Below are 25,837 nucleotides of genomic sequence, written 5' to 3'. Positions count from 1 at the left end.
ATTTAGCTCTTGCAACTTCTCGGTAAAAGCTGCTTGTAAGTGTTTTGCTGAAAGACTAGAACAGCTTTGTTTCTGATCCCTTGATGAGTGAGAGAAATGTTTAAGAAAGATCACTTTACAGAGAGATTCAGGCTGAAATGCGATGACTGTGATTCAAGCCAAGCCAAAAATTACAGTTCAGAATGAAAGGGGAGGGACGCGGTTTGGGAATCCATTTTCCCACATTCCTGAATCTCAATCATCCCAGCCAATGTTTAAAAAAAAAAGTCCAATGGAAAACAATGAGGTCACTTTGTTTAGATGTTTTAAAAAATAGGGGTGGGGGATTGAAAAGAATGACAGCAAATATATGAATTTTAAATCAATATCTATTTCAAGTATAATGGGATTAAAGGCCAGACTTTATGTAACTACCATGACTTCATCACAAAAGGAGTCACTTTTCAGTGTTTTCTTCTTGTTTGTGTTGGTGAGCCTTTTATTGCATGCCTTTCACTTATGAAAGAGTTTGTTGCTAAAGTGTACATGTGCATAGTCTACAGATTATTCTTTTCTAAGCGCCAAACTTTCCTTAGGAGTGGCAACTTCAGGAAGCTGGGTTTCTTTCATTAAGCCTGCTACTCCTCTCCTGCTATGGTGGTCCCCCACTGCTATTTGGAACTCAGGTTATGCTATGTGAATTTGCTTGCAAACTACCAGATGATAATGGTTGACCAAATTAGACTGTTCATTCTTATGACTCCAATTTATTTTAATTTTTTTTAATGTTGATTTATTTTTGAGAGAGACAGAGACAGAGTGTGAGCGAGGCAGAGGTAGAGATAGAGGGAGACACAGAATCTGAAGCAGGTTCCAGGCTCCGAGCTGTCAGCACAGAGCCCAACGTGGGGCTCAAACCTACCAACTGCAAAATCATGACCTGAGCCAAAATCAGATGCTCAACCCAGCCACCCAGGCGCCCCATTCCTACTTATTTTAAAGAAACACTCTGAGCAAGTCACAATACCTATATATATATATATATATATATATATATATATATATAATCAAGATTTTAGGTTTCCTAGTGAAGTTTCACAGGCAAATTCAAGGTCTCTCTGAGATCCTTCTTACCAAGATGCTTTCAGAGTGATTCTAAGATTTATATAATTCTATAACTCATATTTGTGTCTACCATCCTTCAAGTTTCATATTATTAAGCTCAAGTTCTTAGCTGAGTTTAGGCAGATATGTAAGAGTCAATATGTAAGAAGTGTAAGAAATGAGGAACCATACAGGGGATGCCATCCTTAGACTATCATTTCATTTTACTCAGGTATTAAGCAGGGTATACAAATCACTTCTACCTGTATCACACTGGCCATGTTGTAACTTTTTTCCCTTTGGTTTTTATCCTTATTGGCCTATCAATTAGTAATCTGTACATTTAAAAAACATGATTTTAGGGGCGCCTGGGTGGTTCAGTCAGTTGAGCATCTGACTTTGGCTCAGGTCATGATCTCACAGCTCTGTGAGTTCAAGCCCCACATCAGACTCTGTGCTGATGGCTCGGAGCCTGGAGCCTGCTTTGGATTTTGTGCCTCCCTCTCTCTCTGCCTCTAACCCACTCGCATTCTGTCTCTGTCTCTCTCAAAAATAAATAGACATTAAAAAAATCTTTTATTAAAAAATAAAATAAATAATAAAATAAAATAAAAAGCATGATTTTAAAGGCAATTGGCCCAGTAGTAAGTCTAAATGGAATACGAGTTGAGTGAAATGTGTAGAGCTTATATACAAAAATAAGCCTAATGCATTAAAAAAAAATGATAGGAATTGGTAACCAGGATCTAGCCCTCAGTACTGATGTGAGTTTTCACAGGACTTTTTATATACTACTATCTACTTTTTTGGACTATAATGGCATAGGTAAGCACCTCTAATTATGAGACATTTAGTAAAATATTATGATCAGAACTAAGTATAAATGTAAGGGGAACATTCTTATAGCGAACAAAGTGCACATTGAGGAGGGACAGCTTTTGTGTTTCTGGTAACTCAGTGTGCTTCTCCTGTGTCCAATGTCCAACTTAAAAAGAACCGGAGAGATGGGAGGCTCATTCAATAAGTACCTTTGTTAGTGACCTCTTTTTACTCTAACATTTCTTTAAAAATTCTTGCAACAAATACTTTTTTCATAGACTAAAAGCAGAAAAATTCTCTTTTCCATAGGAATCTAATATGAAATATCTTATAGATGAAAAACTCATTTCATTCAGACATACATAAGTCATTGAAAAAAGACTATTACCCAAATCAAGCAAACAAACATAGTGAAGGAAAATTGAAGATGATGTATAGAATTGCCAAATCACTATGTGGTACCCAGAAACTAATATAACATTTTATGTCAACTCTACTTCAATAATCAAAACTAAAACTAATTGAAGGTGTATATTTTGTTATGATATTAAAAAGAAAAACTTACTGTGACAATTGTCTTATAAGATTTTATAGCGTAGATACAAGGAAGGTAGGATAAAATATCCAAATTAGATGAAAATGGAGAAGAAAGGGCTCATGAAACAAATAGAAGAAAAAAATGAAACAATCTCACTAATAAAAGGAACATTTGAGAAATCATAACTGATACCAGAACTTTTGTAAATACCAAAAACGGACAAGACTGAGAAAAATAAAAGGAAATGAGGGGTATACTTATCCTTAAAACTGTATTAACATATTTTCCCAATGTTAGAATTGGAGGCACATGAGTATTTTAAATATGCATAATGTAATCCCATGCCATTTATATACCATTTGCCCATAGACAAAATTATTATACAGCAGTATCTTCACAGTCTAATGAAACTTTTGTTTTTAGCATTAAAATGTCTATCTTTATGAAAAACAATAGAGGGCCCCATTCAAGGTGGCATACTGAAAAAACATGTCTGATTCTCCCTCCTCAAAAACCCCCAATGAAATAATAGAAAAGATATTTTGAAAAAGAAAAAAAATATATAATAATGGTGCTGAAAACAGAAAAGGTGCCATAAGCCAGCCAGAAATAGAAATTCCAGGAAGACAGAAAGCAGATGGGATCAAATAAGTGGAGAAATTGGAGCAGAAGAAACACCATTCCCAGACATAATAATTAGGCACAGTTCTTTCCAGGGATGTCCTAGAGAATATCCAAACTTGGAGTTAACAAACAAAAAGAGGATAATAAATAAAGTGACTTGCTAAATATCAGATCTAATATCTGGGAGACCTGGGCCCCTCCCTTGGACCAAGGAATCACCTGCAGCAGCTGCTTCAGCCTGAGAACAAATTCTAGAAGGACAGAGGAGAAGATGCTGGCATCTGAGAAAGAAGGCAGTGGATAATAAGGTAACTCAGATCTTCTCTATATAAGAGAGTTAGAGAGCTTTGGGCAGGAGCAAAACAGTTAAAGTATTCCATATCCAAAATCAAGTCCTCCCTCTTTTGGTAATTGAAGAGCTGCTAGTCTATTATCTGCTCACCATGGCCACCATATATTCCGATTAATTTTCTCTTTCAGTCATGAGGATAATCTGATATTTGAACATCCATCTTAAAGTAGCTCTAGATAGAAAAGAGACAGTAGAGGGAAGGACATATCAAGAAAAAATAAAAGAAGCTTTTCTGATTGAAAGGGCCTAGATGTAGGCACATCTGAGTATTTTACTTCCACAAGTTTAAACCAAAAGTCTTTAAAAACAAATCCTTAAAGAAAAAGCAACTGATCTATAAGGCATTAATGATCAATTTAATAAAAGACTTAACAACAGAGATGCTACAAGATAATGAAATATTATTTTTTAAAGTTAGAAAAGTAAAAGATTATGACGCCCAAATATTTAAATCAACAATTAATTAGGAAACAGTCATTGAAATGGAAGAAATATGAAAATTTACTAATCACATACTTTTATGAAAAGAGAACTCTTAAAAATAAACCCAAAAGAGAATAACAGTGGAACACAAGAGAGGACCAGTAGTTGACTATGATCTTGAGCTGCACTGTCCAATATGGTACTTACAAAGTTACATTATTTAAAATTAAGTACAAGCTAAGATAAAAGCAGAGAAGGAGGCAAAACATAAGAGGCTTAAATGCAGAGAACAAACTGAGAGTTGCTAGAGGGGAGAGGGTGGGGCAGTGGGTTAAATGGGTGACATGCATTAAGGAGGACACTTGTTGGGATGAGCACTGGGTGATATATGTAAGTGGCGAATTACTGTGTTCTACTCCTAAAGCCTACACTGTATGTTAACTAATTTGAATTTAAATTAAAAATAAATAAATAAATAACAATAAATAAATAAATAAATAAATAAATAAATTTTAAAAAATTAAATTAAATTAAGTAGAATAGATATTTGGTTGCATTGACCACATTTCAAGCTCTCAGTAGTCAGCCAAATGTGGCCAGTGGCAACTGGCTTGAACAGGTAATATATAGAATATTTCCATCATCACTGAAACTCCTTTTGGGCAGTGCTTAATTTGAGGAAATGAAGGAACCTACAAAAGAAGAGAACACATCAGACTTTGACTTTTGGAAGAGCTCCTTTATGAAGCAAAATTTTAATGTTGAACCCAATCACCCTCCTTTTTTTAATAGTAGCGGTTAATATTAAACATAAATAAGTCACAAAGTATTTATAAAGAATAAACTAAACTTAGAGAAAGTCAGCAGTAACACAAAGGATAAAACCAGAACTATGAGGGAGGTAAGGAAAAGAAAGAGGAAACACACGAAGTTTCTTATTTTTCTGTGGCTCAGAGGTAATTTGATTTAAGAATCAACTATTTCCCAAGGTAATCATTCTTGAAGGATGGGCATCTCACAAGAAGTTATTAATAGTTAAATAAAGCCAGCACAAAGCTGTGGCATCAATACCAGCCACTGAGACAGAGCAAAAATCAAACTTAGAGTTTGAGATTATAACCTATAACCTCAGTCTTTGAAATTAAAGTATGAGAACAGATAAGCTGGCGATAGAAGGTTGGAGACACTCAATTTAGAGGAGGAGGAATAGGTCTGAATGGCACATACACTTCCCCTCATATTCAGCTCTGAACTCAAGCAGGACCTTCAGAAGGACCAAGAAAGAAATGGGCAGCTCTCTTCGGGGGGCATTCTGGGTGTTCCTGTGCTCATTGCTTTTTGCCAGAGGGAAAAGCCAGAAGACCAAAGAATTGTGAGAATGATTCTTCTTGTGGTAGCTCTGGACTCCTAGGAATTAGGAAGTGCCATAAATCTCGGGAGAGGGGCTGTTTGTGCAAAATTCCCAGCCCACATTTCAGACTCCAGGGGTTCAGATGCATTTTGTTATGTTCCAGAAAAACAAGCAAGCTTTTGGGCCACACCTCTCAACCAGGCTCAAATTCTACATCTTCGTGGTTTGTCCATCATTCAAGCTACCAAGAATGCTACCTAATCCACAGTTTGCAACTATTTTTAACAGGCTCATCTGCATTGTTAAAAACTGCCTGTATTTTGGCAGATAAACCAGTCAACTCTGGAAACAGTGCTGGTCTCTTAGATTTCTTTTTGGAAAGTGTCTAAGATTTATAGTGGGAATTACTCATGACAGCTGCATTCTTTCCACTGGGTTTAGACCACCATTTGGTCTAATAACTCCTAATTGTGTGTCTATCCTAGTCTAAGCTTCCTAAGAGAAGGTGGGAGGTGGAGGAGAGAGACTTCTTAAAATTTCCTACAGCAATACCCAGTCATCTCTGTCAACGGTAAACACTGTTTTGAAACCTAAGAAGGTCAGTTGAAGATGAACAAATAAATGATATTTCAGCGAACATGGATTTCTTCAGAGAGTTTTTCATAACTGCCATTATTGCCAGTCTGATAAAAAAATAAATAAAATACAATGACTCAGCTTCACCATGTTTCCACAGTATTTTTATCATAACAAGCAAAGTTCTTGTCAGCATTCAGTCATAGCATTTTCTTGAAAGAAGTACCTTTGAAAGTGATTTTTCTCCAAACTTCACCAAAGCGCAGCATGGGTACCTTGAAGACATTGCTCATTTCAAAATCATACGAGGTCTAATTATATTTCCAAAATAAGTAGTTTCCAATCCAGCAAGGATAATGTGGTCATGAAAAGGATGTCCAAATCCACCAATTTACATTGGTTTGGTTTGGCATAACTTTCAAAGTTCTTGGAGCAAAAAGAGGATGGCACGTGAATCACTGCAATTTGGGTAATATTCCCAGGACTTTGGGTTTGCCACTCTGTGAGGCATTCAGAGGGAAACTAATCAACTTCAAGACTGTACCTATGTAATTTATAACTGCTAAAATTCACTGATATGTTCCAGATTATTTTGCAAAATGTAATACCCTCCTTTTTAATATGTACTTTGTCATTTTCACTCTATTTATGTAATTTAAAAAGTATGATAGCAGGGGAGCATGAGCCATTTGAAGCAGGAGCCACTAATGTCAGAGACTGTTATCCTTCACAAGATATATGGTGTTGATATCTCTGACTCTAAAGGGCTTGGAAGTTGTGTCAAGTTAGATTCAAATTGCATCTAATATGTTTTGCTTTACTCCCTCTTACTTTCTGGTTTCTATCTTAAGCCACAAAGCAGTTTCTCTGCTATGACTTAGTTCTCCAACCACAGTGGTGGCACTGGTCTGAGTTATACTCCCTGTCTCCATCCTCAGCCCTCCCTCCTTTTATCCCAAAAGAAAATTGGGTTATTAATTTAGGATGAGGCTGCTTTGTTTAAACAGTATAGTGTTTTCCAATTGCCCAAGCATAATGTATCCAACCCATACTGCTCTTTCAAATGTTTTTGATTACTGAACTCAAAAAAAAAAAAGTATAAGAAAAAAACTTCTACTAAAATATGAACACCAAGGGAAGGTACTTCTTATGTTGTAACTTTAAATTTCTAGAAAAGGAAAAGAAAGTTTTGGATATTGGGGAACTTCAGTAATTGAAATTCAGTTATAACCCTAGACAACACGTGCATTTACAATAGTGTATAAAATAATTAGAAAAGAAGTAGAAATGTGCTTCATTTTATACCTTGAATAAAGACATATGCATATTAAAGTAAGACTTACATAAGGTTCTTATTTGAATTAAAAGTTTGTGCATTCAAGCAATACCGACCTCTGATTAAGGTCCAAAACAAAAATTAATTTAAAAAAGAAATATATAGTAAGTTTTCTCATTTTTATTGTAATAGATGTTAAGTGACATTTCACCATGAATCATCATTTTAAGTAGAGCTAATAGGACTGATTCTTTAAAAAGCATGTGAAGTTTTCTCTCTTGGGGAATGTGCATCTGCATGTTGCCTCAATGTTTCTATTTTCCAAAATATTCTTTTTCTCAAATTCTTTTAGAGAAACTGATCACTCATGGGCAAATACTAGACCGCTTTCATTTGGTGAAATTTTGTCTGCTTGTGGTGGCCAGCAAGACAGCATTATTCACCATTCATGGTTTTGAATGACCTTTATCTAGTTCCCAAATCCAAAACTACTACCAAAGGCCCTTAACTTGCCCCCAGTGACATTTTCCTACAGACAATATGGAACCACTGAAGGTGATTTTAAAGAAGAATTCCAAAATATTTTCCCCAATGGCTACATGTTCAGAAAAAATTAAATATACCCCGAGAGGGAATACTTTAAAGGACACATTGCTTGAATGTGTAAGTTGTAATATTTTTTAAATCTATCATATTCTTTAAGATTTTATAGGTTAAATTTAAATACTAAACACCATCTAATGAAAAAGCAAGAAAAGTAATGGTTAATAAATTATGAAGTTCTGAGTATATATGTATAAACCAAAGACCAATATGGTCAAATACTAACACTAGGAATTAAATATTAGAAAACTTTTAATTAACATTATTGTCACATTTCAATTGTCAAATGCACATTGTACTTAAAAGCAAACAAACTAGAGTAACTTTTGATTAATGGAGCTATTTTGTGCACCAGAAAGAAATAATATATGTGATTTTGATCAATGGAGGGGTCTTAAACATTCATACATACTAATAGATGTCCAACTTCATTGTAATTCCTCATAAATTCATAATTCTCAGGAAGGGACACAGATTCAAGAATTTATTATTAGATTATTCTAGAATTACAACACTTAAACCAATTAATACATTTGCTAACAGCTATTTCATTTTATTGATATTACTCCAAATTGCTCTATAGTTGATTACATGCAAGGGCAAACATCGTGAAAATGAATAGGTGGGCAGAGAGGATTTGTAGGGGAGTGAAAATACTCTGTACGATACTATAATGATGGATATATGTCATTATCCGTATTCCAACCCACAGAATATACAAGACCAGAATGAATCATAGTGCAATGATAAACATTGATTATGATGTATCAGTGAAGGCTCCTCAGTGGTAACAAATGTAGCATTCTAGTGGAGGTTGCTGATAATTGGGGAAGCTATGGGTCTATGAAGAACTGGAACCATATGGGAAATCTCTGTACCTTACCTTCAATTTTGCTATAAACTTGAAACTGCTCTAGAAAAATAAAGCCTTCAGAGGTACTGGGGTGGCTCAGTTGGTTAAGCATATGACTCTTGGTTTTGGCTCAGGTCATGATCTCACAGTTCGTGAGTTTAAACCCTACATTGGGCTCTGCACTGATAGTGAGGAACCCACTTGGAATTCTCTCTCTGCCCCTCCTGCGCGCTGCCTTTCTCTCAAAATAAATAAATAAAATAAAACTTAAAAAAATAAAATCTTAAAAGTAGTGAATAATGGTTTTGAATTATACCATCAGTACCAGCATTGCAGGGCTCATGGGTGGTTCAGTGGGTTGGCGTCCAACTTCAGCTCAGGTCATGATCTCCCGGTTTGTAAGTTCAAGCACCACGTCAGGCTCTGTGCTGACAGCTCGGAGCCTGGAGCCTGCTACAGATTCTGGGTCTCCCTCTCTCTCTGACCCTCTCCCACTCTTGCTCTGTCTCTCTCTCTCTTACTCTCAAAAATAAATTTTAAAATATTAAAATTTTTTTTTTAAAATACCAGTGTTGGAAGTTATGTTATTCTATCTTAAACTACTGATGAAGTATTATGCATAATGGCAGAAATGCTCCTACTATAAAAGAGATTATTTCATGTCAGTAAAGAGCTTTACAAAGCCCTTATTTATGTTATGACAATAATTTCTACCAATTTATTTAATACTTATGATTGTGAATTACAGTTTTTAATCATGGTGCTATGCCATTTCCCTAGAGAAATAGGGAGATGGGTGGTAACCTCATCCCTGACCTCTCTGAGAGCCTGGACACATCACTAAGTATACATTCTTGACATTAAAGTTATGTTATCAATATTCCTTAAGGAGTGTAATAGTGTTTTGGTACGTGTTTCTCTTTCTATTTTCCTGTTTCCTCATTTTTCGATAACTTGGTCATGGAAATAACTAGATGCCATAAATAGATGTGTGGAAAACAAGTGGTTGATTATCCAAATCCACGGCCAGGATAAGTTATTTTGAATTATAGACGACCAGTTTTAAAACAATCTGAAACTAATTTCACCATTTTGCCGAAAAATTTTTCTTTATTTTCCCTACATAACAGAACACTCCCTTTACCTATAATACACTAGAGATTATCAGGCTAATGATACATCTGGAATCGGATTTTCATTCTGTAGTTTCAAATAATCAGACCAATGCACCTTACCTTATAGCGATTATAAGAAAAAGAGAATGGAATGGGATAGGATAGGATAGGATAGGATAGGATTAATAGAATGGAATGGAATAGAATAGAATAGAATAGAATAGAATAGAATAGAATAGAATAGAATAGACTAGACTGGAGGGAGGGAAGGAGAAAGAGGAAGGGAGACTTCACAAATGCCTTGGGTTATTTTCTGTTCAAAAAAGAGCAATAATGTATATGTAAAGGTTCTTCTCCTGTCCACCACTAGTTTAATTCGTGCCTTTTCCTGGGGAATGAACCTTAACTACAGTGTCAAATCCAATGCTACCTATTGGTCTTCTATGATTCAACTAGACATAATTTGTTGATGATTAACTATGACTGAATTTTATGATTAGTTTGTTGAAATTAAACTATTAAGATTGCTTGGTGTAGAACAGAAATTTGTGTTCTCTCTGAGGAAGGGATATTTCGTGTTGATTTACTATTTCCTTCCTTCTCACATTTATTATTTTTTTTCTTTTATCCTTTCAGTTCTTTTATGGACAAATATAAAACATGCCCTTTTATTTTCAGGTCTAGATGTTGATGGAATATACCGAGTTAGTGGCAATCTGGCGACAATACAGAAGTTAAGATTTATTGTCAACCAAGGTAAGTGATTTCTTCACTTCATTTTTCTCAGTAGTTTCATCTCTAACGATATTTCAGACTCTGTGCTGTATGTATTATGAATCTATAATGATAAACACTTTGAAGAGAACAAGAGAAAGTTGAGTAAGCAATTGTCACCAGAGAAATAAAAGATAGCCCGCTTACTTGGAGATTAATAGACAGAAAAACCAAATAACAGTTTACGTGAAATGAATAATTAGTGGAAAATGGCAAACTAAAAATTAAAAAAAAGAATAATAAAAGAGTAAAATAAAGAAAAATAACCTAGCTTTGAAAAATGCTACTGGCATATAATAAACACTTAATCCATGTGGATAAGTACTTGAATAAATGAATGATGGGAACATCAAAGTCAAAATCATAGACGTTAGCAAAATATGTAATAGGTAAGTAAAAGAATTAAAAATTAGGAAATAGATGTATCATCAAAGAATTACAAATGGAAACAATAATGAGATACTACCAAACGCCTATCAGGATGGCCAAAGGCTAAAACGCTGGTAACACCAAGTGCTGACAAGAGTGTGGAATCCCCATTCATTGCTAGTTGAAATGCAAAATGATACAGATACTTGGAAAGGCAGTTTGGTAGGCTCTTAGGAAAATGTATTTATACCATACTATCCAGCAATCGTGCTCCTTGGTATTGACCCAAAAGAGTTCATAACTTGTGTTCACACAAAAGCCTGTGCACAAATATTTCCAACAGCTTTAGTCATAATTGATAAAACTTGAAAGCAGCCAAGATGTCCATAAATAGGTGAATGGGTAAACAAACTATGGTACATTCATATAATGGAATACTTTTTGGTGATAAGATGAAATGAGCTATCAAGTCATGAAAAGACTTGGAGGACCTTTAAATGCATATTGCTAAGTGAAACAAGCCATTTTGCAAAGGCAGTCTACTGTACTACCCCAACTATATGACATTCTGGAAAAGGAGAAACTGTGGAGACCATAAAAGATCAGTGGTAGCAAAGGATGTAGACAGAGGGAGGGATGACTCATTGAACACAGGGGAGTTTTTGGGCCATGAAACAATTGTGTCTGATATTATAATGGCAGATACATGTCAGTATATATTTGTCAAATCTATATAATATGCAACACTAAGAGTGAACCTTAATCTATAGACTGTACTTAATAATAATGTATCAATATTGGTTCATCAATTGTAACAGATGTACCACACTAATGCAAATGTTAATAATAAGGGAATTGTGTGTTGGGGTGGAGGGTAGAGGGGTATATGGGAATTCTATATATCCCACTCAGATTTTCTGTAAACCTGAAACTTCTTTTAGAAAAAGCTATGAATTCTAAAAAATAAAAATAAAAATAGGAAATGTAACAGGAAACAAGCAGACCCAAACATCGTAAGTTGGTTAAGAACAGAAAAACTGGTCAAAAAAACTCTATACATCTTAAAAGTTAGGATTTGAATCATCTTTGTCTCTTCCCCCATTAACCAATAGTAGCCCTAGGGTGGGCATAAAGGGAGGTCTTAATTAATGCATGTTGAATAATGTTTGTGTATATGTGTGTGTTGCAAATAGGAGAAGTATTAATACAGAGAAGCATTAAATCCTCCAACAGTGTAATTTGGGTTGAACCGCCCTTTTAAGAGTTGAATGCAATAGTTCTGGCCAGTGGACACATGATTCTTATTTCTGAGAATCTTTGTAACTGAGAATCTCCTCAGCTCTGTTTGCTCACTAATGTGAACCTTTGTGTTTCACAATTACTCTCCTTCGGGGGGGGAGGGTAAAAAACCCCAAAAACAGAACTAAGCTTTACCTCATTTATTCATAGTGGCCCCATTGGACTGAACCAGAATGCCCCCTCTGTGAGTAAAAATTGGATAAAAAAGCCCTAGCCTCATTTTCGTTCCTGCTTATAACCAGCTAAAATCATTCTTTTAATATATTTCATACTGAAGCCATATCCTGATTGGGATTCTAGACAGCTGGGCAACACATTTCTTCTACAAAGAAGAAATCTCAAAACAGAAGCCATGCTAGAAACAAACACTAGTTGCATTTCCTGCCTTTTAAAAAAATTATGCTCAGCAGTTTGAAAAGGCAAAAAAAAAATCTGCAATGAAAATATGAAATCTGTCCATCTCATCTTTTGCAATCCAGACTTCAGCGTCCTCTGAGGCTGTGTAGCTGCTCATGTTTCCATGAGAGTTGACAATGTAAAGCTGGACAGAGGCCTGAGTTGGTATCTGGTAGCACAGAATTGTCAGTAAACTGTCTCCCTGGTTTATAGCACTGTCACAATGCAGCATGCTCAACACAAATTATGCTACATTAGGACCTTTGATACTGGCGATTTCATCCAAGTTGTGTTGTGGAGGTTTTTGAATTAGATGATAAAAGAATGCATATACCGGTCTGCCTCAAAATTTTGTTAATCAGATTATCCTTTGAATGAAATCTCTGGAGTGACCCCATAACTTTGGTGCTAACGTCAGATCTTCCCATCTATATGCACACTGATCTCTGACAGCAGAGCTGACTTAGAAGAGAATCAGTGCTGGGTACAAAGAGGCTGACTATGTACATTGTAGCCTCCTTTCTGTGTGTGTGTGTGTGTGTGTGTGTGTGTGTGTGTGTGTGCGTGTGCATGTGAGAGAGAGAGAGAGAGAGAGCAAGGAAATAAAGTGGCAATGAGTGATAGATAATTCCATGCAAAGCATAAATCGGTATGTGAAAGCAATGCATTCTTTTGTATTCAAAGATGGAACATACATGATTTTGCCATAGTCTCATTGTATTAACACCTTTTATTTCCTCCATGTTCACATTCCACAATGTTTCTTATTTAGATGGTTCTAAATATACATTTTAAAAAATGAACAAGTCCTACCCACCATTAGGCTAGACAAATGAAAACTGATTTGGGGGATTTTCAAGAACAGTTCAATTGCAATTTATGTATTTCACTAACTTTCGTGAATGCTATAATCATCAGCAATTCTAAATACACCAGTTGAATGATTCAATTTGTTTTGGTTTTCTGTTTGACTCACTAAATCAGTAGGAATTGGATACCCTCATTATACTTCCAGATCAGATGGCATACAAGTTAAATTCAAAGTGATCGCTTTTGAAAAGCATGTTCTAATTATAACTAGTAATGTTGATAATAATAATAATTATTATTATTATTATAAAAGTAGCTAACATATTTTCATAATTTATTATATGCCAGGCACTGTAGTAAAGTGCTTTACTTATACCATTTAACTTAGTCCTTTCTACCATCCCACAGAATAGGAATTATTATTGTTCCCATTTTAAAGGTGAGGAAACTGAGGTTCAGAGACGTCAAATAATATCCTAAGGTCATAGTTCAAGTAAGTGAAGGAGGTGGGACTAGATCCCTGGTCCCTATGACTCGGAGCCTATGCTGAATACCACTACTGCCATTGAGCATTTCACATTCATTAATTGTTGGTTATCTTCTTATAAAAGCGGATATCAGTCTTCATGCTACACGTCCTTGTTACTGACTTTCTGTTTACACCTGCTTTCCAGTATTTGTAAGTGACAGGTACTGCCATAGGACTTTGACTAAAATAGTTCAAGAAAGAAGGGTGCCTGGGTGATTCACTCAGTTGAGACTCTGACTCTTAATTCCGGCTTAGGTCACAATCTTGTAGTTCATGGGATCAAGCCCCGTCCAGGGCTCTGCACTGAAAACAAGGGGCCTGCTTGAGATTCTCTCTCTCTCAATCTCTCTCTCTCTCTTTCTCTCTCTGCGCCTCCCCCACTTCTGCTGTCTGTCTCTCTCTCTTTCTCTTTCTCTCTCTGTGCCTCCCCCGCTTGTACTCTCTCTCTCTCTCTCTCTCAAAATAAACAAATAAACATTAAAAAAAATAAATAGTTCAAGAAAGAAAAATGTCTAGGAAATTGCTGAACATCACAGTTATGAAGAAGCCTGGCATTGCCATTCTCTGTAGGGCTTTACATATCTGTGTTTGGACCAAGAAGCTACTTTAATCCAATATTCTGATGTTGCCTTCAGCAGTCATTGAGAACTCTCAATTTACTGGGCCATCGGTGCATGAATAAGCAGTGCTCTGCCTCGTTTGTTGTATTTGGTGACAGCTTTCGATGACATTTTGCTGATGCAACTCTTACACTCTATGAGAGCATCCCCCAAAGAAAACTGGTCCATGACCTTAGATGTCAGCCTGTCACCAGCCTGTGACACTGTGTTGATTCTTCAGAATGATCTATAACCTGATGGTTTTCTTACATGGGGGTACTTTTGCAAAGGACCGACTTCAGCATTAAGAATGCTGCATAACTGACTTGAGAACTTTTGAAAGTGGGTCTTGGAAATCTCACTTGGTTGCATCCCCTCCTCCTGACATCAACATTCTGGTTTAAGCCGCCCATCTAGGCTGATTTCCCAAACTCCAAATTCAGCTCAGACGCTCTTTGGTACTACTTAGATATTCTCTTTCACTCTCTAAAAAAAAGGGACAAGAAAGACTGGCATCCTTTTTGGAAAATATTGACTATGAAGCTTCCCAAGCCCATGAGCCAATGGGAGAACCACGAAGCACTGGGGGAAGAACTGAGTGGGAATTTTCCAGACTGGTGTTTCTTAGTACCCAGTAACAAATATTCTCTCTAACCATTTCTTTGAACTGGAGGAAGTTGCTTCCCACCAGGATTTTAGACATGTTTTCCATATATAGGAAAAAAATTTAAAGGAAGAATCTTAGGGACACCCTCCTTCACTTTTTCACACCCAGAGGAACAAAATATATAAATGCCATAAATCTACGTGGCCAAGAATCTTAATTGGGTGTGTGGGTGTGTGTATGTGTGTGTGTGTGCATATGATTGTGCGTGTGTGTTGTTTCAAATGGGAGACAGGTTTTTTTTTCCCATTAATTTACAGTCTTGCACTTTGCATATCTTTATTCACCCAGATCTTATTGGCATAATAATCCAAATTAAACATTGGCTTAAAGAGATGAATTTGCTTATTTTGAACATGCTAAGAATAAGCTCCATTGAAAATAAACTATTAGAGAAACAATTTCATGTTACCAACTATATCTAAACTACTTTTATATAGATGTGTACCACAATGCCAAGCAAAGCATTAAGTTTAGAGCTACCCCATGCTTTTCATATTATTTGCAGCATCAAAAATTGAATAAAAGAGGAAACAGAGAAAGGAAGTGAACAATTGGCAGTTCTGTTCTTATAAAATAGCCCTTGTATCAAGTCCATTCACTTTTCTAGTAAGTGCGTTTAGATTGCCCTCTTATTATTTTTAAAACGAGGTATTTCCTTAAGCCTGCTTCGCTCTGACTGCCAACCACAGCAGCAACAAAACAAACTGTTACTTGCTTTATCCCATTCTGTAGGGTGGTTTTTCGGTAAGTCAAATCATTGATATTGCACCTTTCTGGCCTCCATGTGACAAGATTATCTTTTAACAATGATTTATTTTTCCCATTAAAGCTGAAAAGATCACTTGATCATAAAAGGGCTAGTCCCTAACATCGTTCAGGGCTTTGGAAACTTTCTTAGACCTCATTTTTCAGCTACATTGAAGACTGGGAGCTCAAAGACCGTTGATGGCGAAGCTTGTATTGCTTTCTAGCTGCTTAAAAAATGTACTGTCATTAGTAAATAATGCTGAACAGAAGTAAAAACAGTAAGCTCTTCCCATTCATGTATATTTATATAGTCTTTAGTCTTTACACAATATTATGTTTTAAAAGATGTTATTTTTAAGTAATCTCTACACCCAGTGTGAGGCTTGAACTCACAATTGCAAATCAAGAGTCACATGCTCTCCCAACTGAGTTAGGCACCCTAGTTTTTACACAATATTCTAATAACAACTTTATGAATACTTCTAGTATCTAAAATACACAAATTCTGGCTACTTATTTTAAAGTAAAATTATATCATCCATTTATAATGAGTTATATTTTATTATTTATTACCTGCCAAGCAATAACGAGCTGACCTAATGCTGTGGTGAGATAGAGGCAGAGACCAGCCAGTGGACAGAGAGCACCCGGTGAACATCAGTGGAACTGCTGCCTCTTGCTTCTGAGCTATTTGTTAGTCTAATGGAAACAGTTTTAACCCCTTTGAATCTCAAACTCTTCACTTCCAAAATGGGAATAATAAGGAAAACGCAAGGGCTTTAAAAGCTCTGAATCAGCCAAGTGTCATTCAGTGCTAACTTTAAGATGTTAGATGAAATCAGATCACTGCAACTTAGTTTTCTTAGGACAGTCATGATACTAAATATTAATAATCAAGTATGGTTTGGGACTTCCACCTGATTGGATTTTCTTTGATGACATTAAGATTCTTTTTCTAGGAAGAAATATCAAGTAGGGAACAGCTCTGGAGACTCCCTGCCATACAATGATTTGTCTCACTAGCCAGATTCATAGGACTTTTGGGTTCCTTGACACAAAAGAGAAATTTAGTTTTATTTTATCAATAAGCTCTGGGAATCACCAGATTCCAAAAGCATAGCTTCAGATTCGTGGGAGAGGTGAGTGAAGTCTACCAAAATTTTAGTTCTTAATTCTAATTATGGTTTTGCCACGTAGATTTGGCAATTGACGCCAGAAATTAAATCAGTCAGAGGTATGTAACTACCAATATCCGAGGATATTTACAAAAATCGGTCATCATAAATCATCATCATCATCACCAACAGAATTAAGTAGTAAAAATTAAAAACCAGTGGGGAAACACACCAAGCTTACTTCTGCTCTTAACTATACTTGATATCACTGGTTGCTGACAGTGACTGTATTTCAGAATTGTATTAGTTTTCTACTGCTGCATAACAATATTAATACCAACTTAGCTGCTTATAGCAGCACACATTTATTATCTCTCAGTTTGTGTGGGTCAGAAGTCTGGGCATGGATTAGCTGAATCCCCATAAAGTTACTCTCAAGACGTTGGCCAGGGATGGGTCCTCACCCTGGAGGCTCAACTGGGGACAGGTGTACTTTCCAAACTCACATGATTATTAGGATTTAGTTCCTTGTGGTTTGTTGGAATTAAGACCTCAACATCACTGGCTGTTGACCAAAGGCCTTGTGGACCTCTCCATAGGCCATCACACAGCATGGCAGCTTGTTTCATTGAAGCAGCAAAGGAGAGGCTAGTAGCTAAAGCAAAAGTTATAATCCTATGTAACATAATCATGAAGGCTATATATATCCCATCACCTTTGGTGCCTTCTGATAGAATCAAGTCACAGTTCCTATCCATACCCTAGGGGAGGGGATTACACAAGACATAAACACAAGGATCAGGGGATAATTGAGGGTCACATAAAGTTTTTCTACCCCAAGAATCAAGTAGGGAGCTTTGAAAAATAAAGATTTGGGAACCCAGTCATAAAAACTCTGGTATAAAAAGTCTGGGGTTGAAGCTATAGGTATTTTCTTTTAAAAGAAAACCTCCCTAGGTAAGTCAAGTGCATCGCCGTGTTTGGGAACCCCTGCACAACATCCAGCTCATTTTATTCTGGTTATCTAGTGGAGACGAGGCCCACAAGCCATAAAATGTACAAGGTTTATATTTGAGTAAGGCAGAAATAGACTGTGAACTCTTTTTGTTAACATAATTTCTAATGATGAGAGGTTTTCTTTTTGATTACTGATTGATTTAATGATGTTCACTAGCTTTTATGAACTCTGAGTTACAATTTAGAGTATAACTAAAAAATGCCACAGATGTCACATGTATGTTAGTAATATGATTTAAATTACTGATCTATTTTTTACAACTACAACCGTTTTCCAATGTTGTAGATTCTAGAATAAATAAAAAAGGAAAGATGTTTTCCCTAAGGATTTGCTTTAAAAATGAAAGAGTAAATAATATTTAAAAATGTAACTAAATGATGCCAATGCTAGCATTTAATTGAGAATCTACTGTATGGTGGGTATGGAAAATTAGACTTAGCTGTCATCCTCATAAAAGTTTGCAAGGTAGATAAACTTTATTTTCCACATGATTTACACAAGAAAATTGTAATTCAGAAAGATTAAGTAACTTTTCTAAGACCACAATATTGATAAGTTTTGAAGCCAGACAGTGAATCCATTTTAAACTTACTCCAACGAATGTATCGCCGAGTCCTGGATTCAATTTACCATGGTGGAGGGGGCAGAGAGACATGTTCTTCTTTTTAACATCAAAGAATCCAAACCACTTGTTCTCATTATAATACTATACTTTCTTGGTGTCCTGTCTGTGGAACTCTTTTATAAGAGAAGACTTCATTTAAAGGATCCTTTTAATAAATAACTCCTAACTGCCTCTAACTTCATCAGGAGTAGGAAGTTCGATTCATCACTGTCTCCCCAATATAGCAAAGTGCCTAATACTGTATGGGGGCTAAATAGAGACCTGATCCTATAAAATAAAATAAGAGAATGATGAACTTCTAATACAAACCCACTCTATGTCAATATATGTTGAGACCTTGTGTTACGTATTCTTGGGTGTTCCATTCATTGTGTTCCATTTCTTGGGTGTCTCAGTAAAGAAAACTCAAGTTATGTTAGATTTTCTCCCAGACTGTTATAAACAAGCATTTAATTTTAGACTGGATAAAAGCATCATGGAACAGAAATGAAGAGTTTAGAAACCTGTATCCCCTTCTCCTACCTTCATATAACAAAGTTTGAGGAGATATGACTTACCCTTCCTTCACAAAGTATGTTGTTAGCAATTGGGCAAGTCAGGAATGATATTGGTAGCTGTGGTATAACTTGGCTTGCCAGCTTAACTCTCCAAAATGTTGGGAATGAGCAGGTAGACAGAAAATCCGTATTGGATAATAGCAATGAAATGATCGCTCTTGTTAACGCCATGCTCTGAATTTTGAGTTTTGAAAAAATGCTTTTGTTTTTGTTTTCACACAGGAAGTCCCTGTTGCTGGTAATTTCAGCTTCTGTGACTCACATATATTTATCTAGCACCTCTTTTCCAAGTTCTCTGTGTAGTTTAGAAGCATTTTCTAACAAAAGTGTGCTTTAGGAAAAAAAAAAGTATTCTTATCACCTCAAAGCTGCTTCTCAAAAAGGAAAAGTAACAGGTGCAAGGCCAAGAAGGAACTTTTTCAGGTTTCCATGCAAATTCTGAAGATAAGTGTCCAAAATGTACAAATGTGGGGTTTTGAAGCAATGCTCAAATGAAAATCAGAATGACTTAGAGACACGTAGATTTCAAAACACATTCTCTTTTATGCTCTCACATTCGTGGGCCCACTGGAGGGAGTGGCAGGTATCCCGTCAGCTTTCCTCTTTTCTGAGGGTCCCAAGCACATCAGGATCAATATGAAACTGAGAGGTCAACTCCGTAAAATATGATTTTAGTTTTTACATCATCCTTCCATTGACAGACACTTACAGAGCTCTTATTATGTGCCAGGCAGGCAACATGCAGGATTCTGGGACTTCAGCAGCAAACACAACACATGGACACAGAGCCTGTATTTCCATGGCTATTCTAATCCAATAGCCAAAAAGTCTGGTGATTTATTCAGTGTAAATTGGCAAGAAATACTAGGATCTGCAGGCTTCACAGATTCTTTTCTTCCCAGCTCTCTGATATCACCATGTACCTCTCTTTTGCCTCATTATCTTCTAACCACCCTGGTTTCCTTCCTCAGATACATCAAGCTCATATCCTTACTAAGACCTTGGCTTTTGCTCCTACCTACCTGATATGTGCTTCCTTCAGACCCTGACAAGGCTTTCTTTTTGACACTCAAGTCACCTCGTCAGTGAGACTGACACATCTGAAACACGTGCCTCTACCCTACCCACCCAGTCACTTGCCACTTCAGTGTCTTGTTTTATTTTCTTCAGAACATGTACTATCTGGAACTGCCTTGCTTCTTTGTCTGTTGCTTCAGTGCCTCCCTCCCTCCTCTCTACTGCACCTCTATGTGAGTAAGACCTTGCTTGGTTTTGGTCACCTAAGTATCCTCAGCTCTCATTGTACCTGGAACATAATGGTCTTTAGATAAATATTTATCGAATCTGAATGGATTCAATAAGAGAATGATTAATGAATAATGGTGGATGATCAGTGATGGTTTGAAGAAAATCTTTAGAATTTGAGAGTTTCAATGAACAGTCCAATGAAACGTCTACTTGTCCTCACCTCCCACCTCTACTTGAAGTCACGATCTGACTGTCCAACACGGACCACACAGGAGAGGCTTGGCGAAAAGAGGAGGCAGCTGTGAAGCTGGAAGACCTGAGCCAGCCTGACAACCTGGTTCATTAGGCCAAGAAAGATGGTCTGAGGGAACAATGGATGACTCCCAAACCCCAGTGGTACTAAGACCGTGTTAACAGGACTGTCACCTGCTTATGTGAATTTCCAGTCTGATCCCTCTCAGTGCCACTGCTTGTTGCCAAAGCTCTTCCAGCTCCATATCAGTCTGCCTAAGGGCACCTCAAGCTCAGATTGTGAGTGACTGCCCTGCTCTTGCTGTGACTCAAATAGAGTAACACAAACTGCAAAGTATATGAGAAGAATTAAGAAAGGAGCAAAATTCATTTGAAGAATAAAATACAGCTTTAGGTTGCTGAAGGAAAACTTTAAGTAGGGATTTAGTAATTCAGCATTATTTGCTAAAAGCTTACCATGAGCCAGGCTCCCTTCTAGGTACTGAGGAGAATTTGAGGGGATCAGGCTGTGGTGGAGTGTAATTTTAGTGCAATGAGATTGCTAATAAGCAAACACATGCGATGCTTATAAGTCATGTCAAGAATCAAGATAGTGAGGGGTGCCTGGGTGGCTCAGTCGATTAAGCATCCGACTTCAGCTCAGGTCATGATCCTCTGGTTTGTGGGTACGAGCCCTGTGTTGGGCTCTGTGCTGACAGATCAGAGCCTGGACCGGCTTCAGATTCTGTGTCTCCCCCTCTCTCTGCCCCTTTCCTGCTCACACTCTGTGCCTCTCTGTCTCTCAATAATAAATAAACGTTTTTAAAAAAAAAGAATCAAGATAGTGATGCAATAGAGAATAACTGGTGAAGATAAGAGGGAAGGTCGTTAGATTGGATGGTCTGGAAAGATCTCTTTGAAAAGGAGCCATCTGAGTGGAAACCTGATCTGATCGGAAGGAGAGAAGCATGCAAAGATGTGAGGGAAAGCAGAGCAGGCAGAGGGAAACTAGTGCCAGGGAACTAGGGCTTGTGTGAAATCAGGGCACAGAGGTCAGAGAAATGGGCAAAGCCAGTCCGGTGAGGCCCTTGTAAATGAAGATGAGAAGTTTTGCCTTTCATTCTAAGTCACTGTGGTGTAGGAGGGATAGTAATCAGGAAATGATCTGATATTATTTATGTGTTTGTCTTTAATCATTCTGGCTGCTATGAGAAGAATAAATTTCAGAGGGCAAGAGTAGAAGCAGGAAAACAGTTAGGAGGTTGTTACAATAGTTCAGTGAAGATATAATGGTAAATGATTTCTGTGAGGTAAACTGCATATCCCAATCTGTCTCATTTTCCGTGCACCTCTTTGAACCATTCTTTTTTAGGCAGTAAGGGGCAATGAGAACACTGGCTCAGGAGTTAGAAACCCAAGGTCAGTTTCCGTATGACCTCTTACTAGCTGTGATGTCCTGCCCAAGTCATTACTCTCCCCAGGGCAATTTTCTTATCTTTAAAGGAAGATAGTCCATTCTCTTGAAATGAGGCGATCAACATGACACAATGACTACATTGCACTGGAAAATGCTACACCACATAGAAATGGAAGTTCTATTGAACTATGTCCCTGAGACCCATCCTAATGGAGACAACCATCGTAATCAAATGATATGTACAGGTTTTTTTAAGTAAAGAATATTTGATAAAGGACTAATCTTATATGTTCCTTGGATTATTTAAATATCACTCACATTTTCCCTGGATTACCCCAATTTAGAGGAATTCCTTTCAAATACTATGCTTGTACTTTCGACTACTCAATGCACAATAATCACATTATTATTACTATATAATTGATATATATTATTATTACATAATTATCATGAATATTATTATATATGTGTGTCATATAACATTAAATTAGGTACATAGCATATCTTCTCAACACACTGGACACTGCTAAAAAGCAGAGCTCATATTTTTTAAGACCTTCTGTCCTACATTACCTCAAAGAGTATCATACACCCAATAGTCTCTACACGTTTTAATTAATTTATTGATTAGGTCCAAGGTTGAGCCATTTCCTTCAAAAAGGTGAGGCATTTTCTACATGCTAGACATGAGTCTCAAAAGGACTAGTTTACTAGGCATTGCTGAACTCTGTTTCCAAAACATTGGCAAGAATGCATAAATGCATAATATGTTAAGACTAGGTACTGGTCATTTTTATTATCTTTTTTTCTAAATTGTTTCCTCATTTCCTACAATTAACACATAATTACTTTTGAAAAGACATTTGTTTTAGAGAACTAGGTGAATCTTCTTTAAGAGAAGGACATGCCAAGAGAAGGTTCAGTTCTCCAAAGCACTTTTAAGTGCTGACTCCCTAGATCTTTATAAGAAAGCTATCCACTTCATAGAAGAACACAAGTCCCTATGAGTTTAAATGAATAGCTGAAAGTTGCATTTGTTCATTCAGCGTATCTTTCAAGAAGGCACTATGTGTCTCGTGGTAATCTAGAAACAAGCTGGAACCAAAGCCTAGCTATACTCTTTCAACAATTGTTCTCCATCTTGGGGACACTCAGGGTGAGCAGGGTATCCAATAGTCTGCTCAACATAATGTCTGTAAGATTCTAAAGGGCCCACTGGAATCATTTTGTTTAAATAGCAGTCTTTCTTGCTGTTTCACCATCTCGTGTTTGACGTTTCTCCAGATCGTTTGTCTTTTTGTGGCCTCCTCTCTCCCTGCTACATTTTTCCTTAGTGAGTGCGCTGCTGTCCCTTCTTATTAATCTGTTCCTTCCATGTTCTGACAGCCATCAAGTATTCCCTTACCTGTCTTTGCTCTTTCTTTGAACTCTGTTGGGATTCACTGTCCTATCAACCAGCGGGACTGGAGTAAGTATGTACATAATTATTTCATTGGTTTCAATGGAAGGAACAGCATATTTGTCTTTCTGAGTGAGAGGTACACCATTGCTGGTTTTGCTGATTGGGAAACAACACAAATCACATGATTCCTGGAATAAATCTCAATAGGAATTAGCTTCTTTCCTACTCTCTTCATATAGCATGTTATATCTGTGGTTTAATACTGATTTTCATCTATTTTGCACTGTATCTCACTCCCTTTCCCAACGGTTAAGTGCCGGAAGGTGAAATGTACTTCACAGTTGCCTCTGGATTCGCCATCACATCCACTGTGTGCCAAGTGCCTTATAGGCCCTGTTATTTCAGCCAGGAGAGATGTGTGCCTTGGCAGCAGCATTATATGTTTTGCCCTCAGAGATCTAGGTGACTTGAAACTGGGTTCAGTTATCAATCAAAGAGTGCTTCTGGAGCTTCTCCGGTCACTCTGTCCTTACACCTGACACCTTCAAGATGTTGAGTCTTAACGAACCCACTTTCTCCATACACAGACCTAAAGCACCCATGTTCTCCATTCCCCCTCTCCCTCTCCCTTTTCCCTTGCCTTCCACTGGACTTTATCGCCCCCATCTACCTAGGGTCTTCTCTCAAGATGGCACTCTGTTAATCTGAGTATATTAGATCATGCTCTCTTCTCATCCTGGGAAGTATAATGTAAGGGGCCTTCTATAATCAGAACAGTAGTGAGGATATCAAGTTTTTATATAAGACATTTCAAAAAGTAATGTTGACCCAGCTCAAATCACACCATTTGTCTAACTATAAAACTAGCCTTTGCCTGAAATTTTCTTTTTATGACTCAAGAAAATGTTGTATCTTTCATATGTTTATTCTCACTTCTGAATTAATGTAGCCTTCATGAATGCTAAAGCCAGGTATCTGCCCTCATTACTAATCTGATTTCCTAGGAATTCCTCCTAGTTAAAAATTTTTGGAAGATACAAAACACAAAAGGCCATATAAAGAACCACTAAAAGACTTGAAAAGCGAAGTATACTAGCTAGATAAATTCAAATCTCCAAATTACAAAAATGGAAATCCAAAAATGGAAAACATACTTCTAGATATCTTTATCTGTTTCTCAATTTATACCATCTTGTGTGTTTATAGAAGAATAATATTCAGGTACTATTCACTTCACTAGAATATGAAAAGAAAATGTTAACTACAGTGCAGCTTCCTGACTCAAAAGTCTGTAACTGGTATTAATGAACTTCTAAAATGCTAATTTTCTTGCTTACCCCAACAGAAAGACGCCTTAAAGCAAAATCTCTCATTTCTTATCTGCTAAAAGCAATGTGTTTGCATCCCTTACAAAATAAAATGGTTGAAATAGGGTTTTTGAATGGTTTAAAGTTTCAAGGACTTGTTCACAGTTATTCTTATAAAGAAATTTGTAAAATCACATGCCTTAATGGTCCCTTTGCTAGAAAATGGAAAAATTCCCAAATATGTTCCACTGTAGGAAAATCAAAAATAACATGCAAACTACAAATATGTTGGCCAATTGAGAATATTTATTAACTAAATAATTTAATAATAAAGAAAATGCCTACTTGATTAATTGTTGCCGAGTAAAAATTACAATAAAACTGTCTTGATCAGTGCTTTGCAGAAGCGCCATTACTGTCTGTGCAGTTGTTTAACAAGGATTTAATTGGAAAGATAAGTGAATGCACATTTAAAAGTATTGTTAATTTGCTTTATAATCACCCCATCCTTCACAGTATTGACAGCACAAGGCACAAACCCCTTTCTGTTTTACAAGTATTATTTTCCATATGTGCACAATAAATTCTGAAGCAGTAATTGGAAATTTTATGGGTTCCAACATACCTAGTATAGTGGGTTTAGAGGTGCACTCTCCTTTATCAGAGGTAACCCAGTTCTAGTTGTTGGAAACAAGTGACAGATCTGATTTGTATATTTCCCCTACTCACTGCAGATCATAATCATATTTCGTCCACTTCTAGAAAAAGTTGCATCTTTTGTATTTTATGTCTTATAAAAGGAGGATTGAAAGGAGAAAAAAAAAGAAGTCTGGATTGCTGTCAATCTGTGACTGTGTTATTTTCTTTGAAAATGCACATGAACAGTGGAGGTTCTAGTGAAGGATGGTGCCTAGACTATACAGCAATACCAAAACACCTTTTTCTGAACATTTGTTAAACCTGAACCCATAAAAGGGTACAAGAAAAGAGGCAAAGAACATCTTTGATGCACCATCTCTCCTTCTGTAGCCACACATACATGCACACAGACACTCCCCTCACCTCATACACCCCTCAGAGTTTGGAATCATCTGGTCAAAGATTCAATCAGTAT

General features: G+C 36.7%; 1 protein-coding gene across 2 annotated transcripts in view; it reads left to right on the top strand.

Moving 5' to 3' along the window:
• Positions 1-25,837, top strand: part of ARHGAP15 (Rho GTPase activating protein 15) — a 619,400-nt gene that overhangs the window by 411,642 nt on the left and 181,921 nt on the right. For both annotated transcript variants that reach the window (XM_047082984.1, XM_047082983.1), the window contains one exon: positions 10,292-10,369. In XM_047082984.1, coding sequence (XP_046938940.1) covers positions 10,292-10,369 — 78 coding nt within the window. The remainder of the gene's footprint in view (positions 1-10,291; positions 10,370-25,837) is intronic.

This window comes from Lynx rufus, unplaced genomic scaffold, assembly GCF_022079265.1.
Source record: "Lynx rufus isolate CCGP_SWC_20201006 ecotype Redwood Valley unplaced genomic scaffold, mLynRuf1.p SCAF_2, whole genome shotgun sequence".
Taxonomy (NCBI): domain Eukaryota; kingdom Metazoa; phylum Chordata; class Mammalia; order Carnivora; family Felidae; genus Lynx; species Lynx rufus.
Note: the sequence above shows the minus strand (reverse complement) of the source record. Positions and strands in the feature narration are given on the sequence as shown.